Genomic DNA, 12,059 nt, shown 5'->3' with positions numbered 1-12,059 from the left:
GCTAACTAAACTGTCCTTACTCCCAGACAATAAGAGCTCTGTCCTAACCTTGGTGCATTTAAACTCCTCTGTTAGACTGGATACTGGCAGATGAAGTATCCCTTTCCCATACAAAGCTACACTGCTTAAGCACCTGGGAACACTACTAATATAAGAACTAACTAGCCTTTCCATTCTCTCTGCAATGGAAAATGGTACTTCAAAAATGGATATTGGCCACATTAATCTAGGGTATAATCCAGACTGCAAGCACCACGGCCTCAGTTTTCCTGGAAGCCCTGATTTATCTATTCTATCTAGCCCTTCTGCAACATCCTTTTTAAATTGCACAACTTGCTCCTTATCATTGAGGTCCACATTATACCACCTTCCTAAGCTCTTGACTTCTTCCTAATGGTAGGAATTTCCTCACCATCTATGGAAAACTTCTTATCGCTTACTTTTCCTCTGTATAATGAAATACTCCTTGATTTACTAGGCTTGATCCTCATACTCGCCCATTTGAGATTCTTATTTATCCTATCTAACAACCTCTTTGGAGGTTCTAGTAAGGAGAGGTTAGTGGTGAAATTTGTTCGAGAGGGGGAGAAGGATAAGGGCCTTAAGTCAGGAAGGAGGCAGGATCGTGGCCGCCTGGTAGGAGCTTGTGATTGGGAAATGCAGGTAGATTTAAGAGGACAGCTTGTTGTTCCCCAAGAAATAGTGTGTGCTAATCTGAGGCCCGTGTTTTGTGGTCTGTGAAGGAAAAGACAGTGTATTTCATTGAGTTAACGGTTCCGTGGGAAAATTCAGTGGAAGCAGTTTATGAGAGGAATGAGGTAGGTAGGTAAGGAGGAGGTAAGGCAGCGGTGTAAGGTAGTGGCTGTGTCTTTTTCTTTTGTGTGTTGGTTTTCTTGTTAGGTAGCAGTAGCAATGAGTAGTGATAGCTGATCGAGGCTTTGTTGAAGCTTCGACACTTCATTCAAAACATGGTTCATTACTCGAGGCTTCACTGACACACAGTGCTCGAGTAGGACATCTAGTGGTCAATAAAATGAAGTGCAATCGATTCATGTTACTGATTGGTTCATGGATTGTTTTGGATTTGATTCGCCATGCACACTCCTGTTTGACTACTCTAGATGACTGTATCTCTTCTAGTGGCTACAATAACAATAATATTACTAGTAATAATAATGACAATGACTATTGAAGAGCAAGTTTCCTATTTGCCATGTTTGTCTGTAACCCTATATACTCTTCACTTATATTCTGTGTTATGAAACATTTAAACAGTGCTGCTACATTCATGAGATGTGCTCTATCAATGCAGACCGATGTAATTTTCACATGGGGCTGGTGCAAATACAGATTACATGATGGATTTTTGCAAAGTATGTCTTGGGTTTAATTGGCAAAAATGTTTGTCTTACTTTCAAAATACCTTGCATCTCACTCCATGACCCTAGTTTTCTTACCCAAATGTCCCAAGGACAGAAACTGAATGCTGTTTTACAAATCAAGGAGGGCAAAATATGAAAGAAATAAAGACGGCAGCAGGCAATGACTTTTTAAAATCGTTATATTGAAAGAAGAAGATTTACAAACAAGCATTAAACTGCACAGTAAATGTATGACATCGAGTGAATAACAGATAGTTAACAAAGCAATAAAAGATATTTTGGTGCAGAGAATCCTCTATAAGGTGCATGGTAAAAGACAGGGACATGTAAAAGAGTAAAATGGTTGGTAGTGATGATCTTAAATATACACTACCATTCAAAAGTTTGGGGTCACTTAGAAATGTCCTTGTTTTTTGAAAGAAAAGCATTTTTTCAGTGAAGATAACTTTAAATTAATCAAAAATACAGTCTAGATATTGTTAATGTGGTAAATGACTATTCTAGCTGGAAATGCCTGATTTTTAATGCTACGTTGTGTTAGCTAATGATGTTGAAAGGCTAACTGATGATTAGAAAACCCTTGTGCAATTATGTTTGCACATGAATAAAAGTGTGAGTTTTCATGGAAAACATAAAATTGCCTGGGTGACCCCAAACGGTAGTGTAGATGGCAGATAGATCGATAGATCGATGGATAGATAGATAGATAGATAGATAGATAGATAGATAGATAGATAGATAGATAGATAGATAGATAGATAGATAGATAGATAGATAGATAGATAGATAGATGGATAGATGGATAGATAGATAGATAGATAGGTAGATAGGTAGATAGATAGAGAGACAGACAGACAGACAGACAGACAGACAGACAGACAGACAGACAGACAGACAGATAGATCAAACACTGGTGACGCTGAACAACACCAGTGGAGCATGTTTAATGAGATAAAATGTTTCCTGCTGATAAATTTCATTGTAAGACAGGTCCCCTTTTTTCCTGTGGAGTCTGCCAAAATAATTTAACTCACCTAAAACTCAAAGTAAAATTTGATTTTTAAATTTGCCAATTAATTATTCTGATTCCTCTGTTGTGTCTATAAGTGATGGATTAATATAATTCTAACCCATATCAAAGGGGCCATTTTGTGAACATTTATTTACAGACAAAAAAGGCGTGCCTTTAAATATATCCTACCAAAAAAACAACTTTCTCTGCTGTATGGTTGGAGAAACCTGTGTGATCAGAGCTCCTTCTGCTTCTCTGAGTTTAGGGTGACACAGTGTTACTATATCTTTAAAGCAAATAGACTCTCTACATTTAAATGGTGACAAACTGATTAATGGTAAACGCTGAGGCATGAAATAATGCAGTGTAAAACTGAAATATGAGAGATCAAAAAGCTCTGTTTCAAAGCTTATTAATCCTTAGATGCAGTGTGTAAAAAAAGACCCGGTGTGGTTGTTTTCTTGCAATATCTTCTATCTATCTAAAAAGTTTTTATCATTTCATGTTGCAGCTATTCCCCCCAAAAAAACATGTTTTCGTTATCACAACATTTAAATTTTTAAGTTACCTTTTATACTTTTAAAGAAATTGTAAAATTTGTATTACCATCCCCAACCTCTTCATCACTGATAATATCATACAAGAGGTGATGCAGTACACAAACTTGAACGGATGGAGAGTATCCAGTTAGAGGAAAAGAGCGGAAAAATTTCGACAAAATGGATGTTGACATTCTTCTATTGCTGTTCTGTGTAATTTTCTTCTTTTTCAATTATCAAAATGCTCAAAATCTGTTAAAAAATGAAAAATGATCATATTTCAAACATCAAATCAATGTTGTGTGGACAACAATATAATACAAACAATAATTATTATTATTCTTAACCAAAATGAATAAAAATGGAAATAAAATAAAATGGAATAAAAACACATTGATTCTTAAATGGGTCATTTCTGACCCACTTATGGAAGAGTGTAGGGTCCAATCAATCGTGCATCTAAGGGTAAAAAAATGTGTATTGTCATTACAATTTAAATGTAAAGATACAATAAAGACATAAATAGATCAACTGAAATATGTAAACTTTTCGTGTGATGCAAAGTTTTAATAAATCTATTTACCATGACTTTTTGAAAATGCATCTGTTAATAAGCCGATTTAAATGTTTTGTCATACTCTAGCCTCCATAGTTACAAAATTTCTTACAGTGTTCAGTCACTTTGAAGTAAAGCCTGTGTTCTTTCAGAACCTCACTAAAAATGCTTTAAAGCATCTCCTATTCTTTGGACACAGCATGCTTACAGTAAGTTCACTTTACAGACACACACACACACACACACACACACATATACATATAATATCATAAAATGTTTTCATCTTTTTTAACAGTGCATCAAAATGAACTCCATTTGTCAAAAAACAAACATATAGAAGTATAAATATAGCTAATAAGTCAATATATTCCCTATAAAGATATCTGACTACCCACATATACAGCAACACGATAGACTTATCTATACATTAACAGGTAACGTGAATAAAATAAACCCTCATTCCCTGTAGTGATAACATACTCAGCTGACACTTGGAAGCTGATCTTGCAGCTGCTATTTGTTATTGCTCCAATAACATTCCCAGGTGTTTGTCCTAAGGCGAAGTGCTTGCACTGAAAAACTGGACACCGAGGAAGAAATGTGCAGGAAAATCCTCAAATGTGTGCTTACTGATTCATCCAGAGTCCTGGGGAAGTGCTGAGCTCCATGGTCTCTGTTCTTCCTGACATCAAAGGTTCATCTTAACCCTCTGTTTGCTGGCATCTGAGTCTCAATTTTCTGTCTGTTGTTCCCTTGAGAAAAAAAACTTTGTTGGTCTGTAGCGGAGAATCTGGGAAATCACTCCAACATGGCGTCTAGCTGGTCAGCCAGGTCATCAAACATGTTGCCGATATCATCCAGAATATTTCCGGCTGTCGTCACTGTGCTACTGCCACTAGAAAACAAAACAAAATGCAGGATCATGTGGAACAGAAATTTATTTTTACAACTTATCTAAAGCTTACTTTTTTGCTTCCAGTCATCTTTTCAGTAAGCTGTGACACTGTACTATCTAGGGATATTTAACTGCTGTTAATAATTTAACCAAGTAAAATATACTAACCGATAAGGCAAATGATGAAGGACGTATGGTGGAAAATGCATATTACTTTAACTGTAATTCCTAGTTAGGTTACCAGGTGAAGCCTGTTACTATTTAATACTGTCGCGATCAGAGGAGGCAGTCACTCAGACCACTTGTAGAGAGTTAGCAAGCAGGGAGTATCATGTAAATTAAGCAATTAAAGTGCCCCCATCAGGAAGTATCCTGTGATTATTAATGCCTCCTGGCCAGAGCTGTCACGTTGAGACTGAGCTGAAATGTGTTGTGACGGCATCATGGTGGTCCAGTGGATGATTGTTTCTGCCATTAGCAGTCGATGTTTTATGACACAAGCTGTCAAAGCTGCTGAAATCATGTGACTGTGTTCAGAGCACCTACATCAGGACATGGACTGTTCATTCCATGTTCTTGATAAATCAGTTGTTGATTACTATGGCTGACGATTACTGGTCAGAAAAATGACAATTCACATTCATAGTACTCACCAAAGTAATGGCTATGGTCTGTAACACTGCTCCAGCTGGGCAAGAAACAGTTTTAACCATCAAAAAAGCTGTAAAAAGGATTTTCCTGCATGCCTGTGTGCCACCAAAACGACTTCCCTGTTGCTATTACTGTTGCTGCATCCTGGGCTTAGAACAACCCCAGAAGATTATATAGAAATAAAACCAAGCCAGAACTTTATTTCTCCCTATAGAAGAACGATGAGCTGCAGCAATGACAGCGTTGTGAAGAAAGCTTTATCTATGCAAGACTAGAATTCTGGCAACTTCTTTCAATTCAAGCACAATAATCTAAAGCTGAATGAGGAATTTTATTATGTTTCAGACAGTTTGGCTGATCTCTGGTCTTTTTAGGTCATCTGACATCTTTTTGGCTGTCACCATGATCCCAAAATTCAGTAGAACAAACAAAGCTACTCTTCAAAGGCCAAGTAGGAATGACTGAAGGTACGTGTCCACTAGATGCTATTTTCCCGCACGTCAACGCACTGCTTCTGAAAATCGCACGGATGGTGGGCGGTCACTAGCAGACCACAACATTGTCACATGACAGCACTCGAGCAACAACGAGTCACTACGAGGTCACATGACCACGCTTAGAGCTCGAGACGAGTCAGATAAACAAAGCCGCTTGGCCGCAAACTTTCCCTTTTATTTCGAAAACACGTCAGCAAAAAGTATTTCTGGAAAATACTAGAAATGCACCGCAACCGGACCAGCATGCAACATGCGGTGTGTTTCGAGCTGCAATCCATTGTGTTTACCCGGAGCTCATTTGCATAAAGTAGACTTGACTTCTATTTTATGCAAATTTGATGCGGCGTGCAGAGATTCCACGCATCGTGAAACTGTCCTCAAACATCTGAACTAGTCATCACTGACCTAAAAGGAGGACAGATTCAGCTGCTGCACAGCTTATTTCTCGCTTCAAATGCTTTCAGAAATACTTTACGCTGAAGTGTTTTTGAAATAAAAGTAAAAGTTTTTGGCTGAGCCGCTGTATTTGTCGGACACGCCTACCGGACTGTCAAGCTGAAAGCACTGTCACGTGACCACGTAGTGGCCCGCTGTTGCTCGAGCGCTGCCATGTGACAATGTTGTGGTCCGCTAGTGACTGCCCGCCATCCGTGCGATTTTCAGATGCGGCACGTTGACGTGTGGGAAAATCGCATCTAGTTGACACGCGGCGTCAGGACGGCTAGGTTGACACAGAATGGAAATAAGGAGAAAAATCTAAATATTACTGGTACTCACAGCTAACAAATAAAAATTGGCTGTATGAACAGAAGTGATTGTTTTGCAAATAAACTCCCAATAAGGAAAATCCTTGCTTTCTTTGTGCTGGGTGCCCTAGAAACTACTTCTATGAAGCACACCCCTCTGACCCTACCAATATAGCAGTCCTTACCTGTCCATAGTACTTCCCTCTGCCAGTTTGTTTTCCACCACTTTAAGGGCAGCTTCCAATGATGTACTAGTTTGCTCCAGTCTTTTCTGAGCCAGCACCGTCAGACCGGCAACACCAGAAGGTGATACCCCTGTTTTTCCTGCTTGAAACAGTGGTGCAGAGGTGGAGTAGCAAGAGGTTGGTGCTTGGGAGGATGGAGCAGCAAAGGCAACATTCTGCATCACAGTGTGATTCGATCCTGAGGAACAATAAGTGTTACGTGACTATGGCAGCTAAAATAAAGTTAAAAAGTCTTTATTTTAGCAGATAAAGGTGGAGAAAATGATTCATCATCTTATTTCTATTGATTGTTACCTGCTAGTGATGCAGAGGCTGTACTTTGCAGAGGGAAGTCTGATAGAGTAAAAGCAGCAGCTTTCTGTGGACTTTCAGGCTTGGACATAATTGTCTGTGGATGTTTCACAGGTTTAAGGCTGGGTATACATGTGTGGGTGTGTATATTTCCACCCATCTTTGGGGAGACTGTGTGAATCTGCACACTGGTGAGTTTAGGAATGGCTGTTTGTGCACAAGCTTGAACCGAAGAAAGAGTTTTTTGAGGGGTTGCTGGTCTGCTCTTAAGAGGTTGCTTGAGAGGACTGGAAGGTTTAGAGGACACTGGAGGCTTCGGGCCTTTTCCCACGGAGCCTATTCTTTGGAAGACATTTACTGGCCTCTGAGCTTCTACATCAACCAGTGTGCTGACATCATTATGTGTATAGAGGCTGGTGGTTTGCAAGTGGTTGGTATCTTTGTTTGAGGTGGTGGCTTCCTCAGGTGTGGACGCATCTTTATCTTTGGGTTTGTGGCGTCGTTTCACTGTGTCAGACTCTTTCAGATTGAACTCTGGGAGCTCCAAGCTGTTCAGGGTCTGGACTGGACCCTCTGAAGAAGTCATTACTTTAGTATCTGCCTGAGTAACAACTACTATCCTGGGACGCTGTTTGATAGTGAGGTTGCCTTCTTCAGCAAAAGGTAGGTGGTCTCTGGAACTGTGCTTTGGAGATACAGTAGCACTCTTTGACATTCTTTCATTTTTCCTTGCTTTCTCCTTCTCCTCAAATGTTCCCTCTGTGCTTTCACCTCTTTGTCTGTCAGAGTTTCCATCTGTCCTAACACTTCCTACTCTCCTTAGGCCCCCCAGACCCAAGGCAGGGACAGGTTTGGTGTGCTGTATGATGATGTGAGAAGAAAACCCATGTGAGATCGGGGAGGAAACAGGGCTGAAAACAGGTGAGACAGGTACATGGGTTGGTGGTATGTCTATCCTCCTAGATGGGCTGGTGCTACTACCCTCTAACCTGGCAGCAATGCTCCTCACGGTTCCTACACTCTCTGTCTCCACCCCTCCTTTCACCTCTGGTTCCACCACTTTCCCATTTATCAGTTGATGTGCTGTACTGCTGCTTACTGAACTCATCCTCTTAGGTGGCGGTGGTGGTGGGCCTTTGTGTCGGGAGCGCACGGCGAAGGAGTGACTGCGGTTGATATGCCGCTGAGCCCCTGTAGCACCTGTGTGCCCACATCTTGACCTGCGTGACAGAGTGGCATAGGATGGCACGATTGCAGAGGAAGCAGAGGTAGAGGAGGGAGCAAGGTCATCATCATCATCATCTGGCTCACCATCAGAAAGAGCAAAGCGAGTCAGGCTTTGAGAACGTTTCTTTTGTGGGCCTCTCTGGGCAGCATCTGCTTTGGCCTGTGCAAGTGGGGGTCCCAGGAGAGAGACGGCTCCAGGCATTGGCTTGGAGAGCACTCGTGGGTCCCTGCTGACATTTCCTGCCTGAGCCTGAATGTAACTAAAGGCCTTCTGTGTTGGGGAAGGCTGTGAGGGTAGAGAGGATGGGGAGGAGAAAGGGTGGTACTGTGGGTGGTGCTGAGGCTGATTGAGCTGGTTATGGGGCTGAACGTGTTTGGCCTTGGGTGGCACTGATGGGTAAATAAAGCAGGGCATCTTGCTTGGGGTCAGTGGAGGTGTAATGGGGGAGAAAGGAATTTTGTTTGGTGTAGCAGACCGACTCTGGCGCTCCCATATGTCTTTGGGTCTTTGTCTACTTCTGTCTCCAGGACTGCTTCTTCCATTCTTTACCTCCTCTTCTGCACCAGCTCCCAAACTTTTCTCAGACTGGCAGCATGTCCTAGCTGAAGATGATGCGCCTTGGTGATCCTGAGAATATCCTGAATTTCCAGAATTCCCAGAATTCCCTGAGCCCCGTGAACGCATGCTAATACTCTCTTGACTGGCAGTTAAAACTGCAGCAGAGGACATGCCTTTGATGCCAAATGCCTCTGTGACTCCTCCTTCCACCTTGCCCACCATAGCACTCTGGAGCTCGGCGCTCAACTCACTATTTTGGAAGGAAAGGAGGGCTCTAGGTGTGAAAGGGGAGGGACAGCAGTTGTTGGCTGGAGGGTCTGAGCGCACCTGAGTGTGCACACTGTGTGTTGGCGTGTGCTCAATGGTCACCAGTTCAAGAGCAACAGGAGGCTTTCTTCTGAGAGTGCCACCTCCAGTTTTGTTGGCATGGTTACGAGAGCGCTGCAGGTCACACAATCTCTTCACTGCTAACATTAGCTTCTTCTGATGGCCTGAAACACATTGACAAACCGTCACTACAATCAATCTAATTTGAAACTCATAGTGCTTAAAAGCAAGAGTGAGTTGACAACTTTGACTGCAAAGTACATAAATTGAATTTCTCAACAGTTGTTACAGTTTTAGGTAAGTATGTTTTCCTATACAATTCAACACAGCCGTTCTGAAATAATATCTACTATTATGATCATTTTAAGAGATGTCTTGTTTGCAAATTCTGGAAGACCACCAACATCAACAGCAGATTTCATATAAGTCTAATGTAATTCTTCACCCAGTTTGGTGATTCCTATCTCCTGCAAGTCCTCCCAGGTGATGTCTTTAACAATAGAAATAGAGTCGTAGCCATTGTCACACAATCTCTTCTGGTACTGAGGTAATCCAATTACACTCAGCCACTCCACTAGGTCCGACTGAAACAACAAACACACAAGGACAGAGGCAAAAAGTGGGGTGTAAGTACATTTTATAACAAGTCTAAGAGAAACTGCAGCATTTCATGAACAGTGCAACATGTACATGGGATGACAGAAATTATTTCTCACAGGAATGTAATCTGGCAGCCACTCAGGGATGCTCAGCTTGCCAATTTCCATTGAGATCTTCTTTCTGTGGCCTGGTTTGGTCACTCCGATAGCTGTGAGATCCTGAAGAACAAAACACATGGCAATGGAAAGTGAGTGAACAACTTCACAGGCAGCAATCCAGAAAAAAGAAGAATCACTAATACCACTAATACTTGACTGTAATGCAAAAATACTTTTACTATAGCTGAGGAGTAATCTTGCTGTGTGGAACAGGTAGGTTACTTAAGAGGTCATAAGGTATGGGGTGTACATGATCCTCAATTATATGATAAGATCTCGCAAAATGAAAGAAGATGAATAAAGTTGGTATGGTTTGAAATAATTTTGTTCTTGCAAAACACTATGAATCCACTACTGAAGGTTGTGCTTTTTATCGAAAGACACAATTTTTGTTGCCGTGCTTCATGTCTATATAAAACCAGTACGTGTGAAAGTTCTTCAGAGACAAAAATGGCTAAAACAAGGAACTTAACGCAGGAAAAATGTCTGAAAATACAGATTCTCAGCCAGGAAGGATACAACTCCCACCAGATAGCCAGGCAGTGCAGATGCAGCCTTCAGTAGTTGGATACACTCTGCAGAAATACAGACGAACCAACAGCATTGGAAGACAAACCAAGATCTTGGTGTCTAAGGGTTTCTTCAGCAAGAAATGACCACATTCTGATTCGCATGTGAAATTCGCTTAATGACATCACAGGAGCTTTAGCAGCAGTGGTCAAACCAAACTGTTGTCCAGTGTTCCACCCGCACTGGACGTGGCTGACTTTTAGATCATGGCTTAAGGTCCTACAAGGCTGTTAAGAAGTCCCTGATCAATGAGACACAGAGGTTAGCCTCTTCCAAAACCCACATGTTCCCTTCTGCACATACACTGTTTCACCAAGGTCAGAACAGGATGTTTCAACAACATAATGCCTCTTGCCACACATCCAGAGCCAGCAGAACTTGGCTGCAGGAGCACAGTATCCAGGTCTTAGAGTGGCCAGCTAAATCCCTGGACATGAGCCCCATGGAAAATCTGTGGTGGATTATCAGAAGGTCTGTTTCAAAGAGTAAACCAAAGAATTTAGAAGAATTAAAAGCAGTAATTCAAGAACAATGGGACAAGATTACCCCTCAACAGTGTGAAACACTCTTGGTGAACATGTCAGCCGGGATTAGAGCTCTACTGCCTGCTAATGTCAGGACTACTAAATATTAATTTGATAATGTGATGGTTTCTATATATTTTGTTCAGTTTTGAACACATCCTTTGTTATTTGTTGACTTTGATGACGACAATGTTAAGAACTGACATACTGAAACTGTCAAGAATTTAGTTTTGTTAGTTTTTCTTGTAAACAATAAAAAACAAAAATATATAATTTGTATTTGTTTGTGTCTATCTAATGCAGCCACACCTTTTGAAACACAAAAAAGATTTTTCCACAAATATTTCATGATAATATTTGAGATTGTGTAAAATGTGAATGGTGTTCGGAAACTTTTTTCCACCACTGTAGCCTTACTTCTCTTTCCATTTTGTGTTGTAAAGCAATGATGCACTGTTCTTGACAATCTAACATGTAGAAAAATCTGGCAAAGACTACACTCTGTCCGCATGATCTTAGTTTTATGTTACTACGTGCTGTCTCAAATGTATCTGATGGTAGTTTCTGAATGCTAAAAATTTACACACCTCAGGGGTCATCCTGCTGATGGTGGGTACATCATATCCTGCATTAATGAAGTTGGAAGTGTACTGCTCCAACTGGAACTCAGACAACCACTGGTAGATGGCTTCAGAGTCCTAATTACGGAGGGGCAAAATTTATGAAACCTCTTTGTTAAACATGCACACTAAGTTGCACAATTTGTCTTAAGATTTGACTGACCTTGCCTTCCAGAAGTTGTTCTGGTCTCACAAAACCTTTCTGAGAAGTGCCATTGACCTGGCGACGGGAACCACCTAAAAAAACACTTCAAATCAATCTTACAGATAGACAACGCTTGCCATGTTTTACTGTGAACAACTGGCGGAAATGAGAAGGCATATTAGGAAGAAAACATGAGCCATCCAAACATACAGACTTAACAGTAACCAGTTTTAGGCATGCGTTGCAGGTGATAGCAAAAATCAAATAACCAAAAAATCCAAAAAACCCCAAAAAACAGCAAATGATCAGTATAATCGGCATTAGTCAAGTTCTGCTGAATCAAGCTTCTTCTTCAAGCAGCTGTTGGAGTGAGTGTTGCTTTTAGGCCTCTTGGTGTGACTGAAGGTGTGTTATTCACCTGATCTCAACACACTCCTTACTCATCTCTTTTACAGTCACAACACATTACCGCAAATCTCGGAGGAATGCACCTTTCCTCCTATTTTCCCCATCTT

The 12,059-nt window shown here is 41.0% G+C and overlaps 1 protein-coding gene across 8 annotated transcripts in view; it reads right to left on the bottom strand.

The window, feature by feature from the left end:
- Positions 1 to 1,543: 1,543 nt before the first annotated feature.
- Positions 1,544 to 12,059, bottom strand: part of LOC111577809 (caskin-2-like) — a 96,764-nt gene continuing 86,248 nt past the window's right edge. For all 8 annotated transcript variants that reach the window (XM_055004339.1, XM_055004338.1, XM_055004342.1 and 5 more), the window contains 7 exons: positions 11,563 to 11,636; positions 11,367 to 11,477; positions 9,644 to 9,745; positions 9,373 to 9,511; positions 6,818 to 9,091; positions 6,464 to 6,701; positions 1,544 to 4,384 (listed from right to left, as the gene is read on the bottom strand). In XM_055004339.1, the coding sequence (XP_054860314.1) occupies positions 4,288 to 4,384; positions 6,464 to 6,701; positions 6,818 to 9,091; positions 9,373 to 9,511; positions 9,644 to 9,745; positions 11,367 to 11,477; positions 11,563 to 11,636 (3,035 nt within the window). In that variant the 3' untranslated portion in view covers positions 1,544 to 4,287. The remainder of the gene's footprint in view (positions 4,385 to 6,463; positions 6,702 to 6,817; positions 9,092 to 9,372; positions 9,512 to 9,643; positions 9,746 to 11,366; positions 11,478 to 11,562; positions 11,637 to 12,059) is intronic.

This window comes from Amphiprion ocellaris, chromosome 18 (assembly GCF_022539595.1).
Source record: "Amphiprion ocellaris isolate individual 3 ecotype Okinawa chromosome 18, ASM2253959v1, whole genome shotgun sequence".
In the NCBI taxonomy this organism is placed as follows: Eukaryota; Metazoa; Chordata; class Actinopteri; family Pomacentridae; genus Amphiprion; species Amphiprion ocellaris.
Note: the sequence above shows the minus strand (reverse complement) of the source record. Positions and strands in the feature narration are given on the sequence as shown.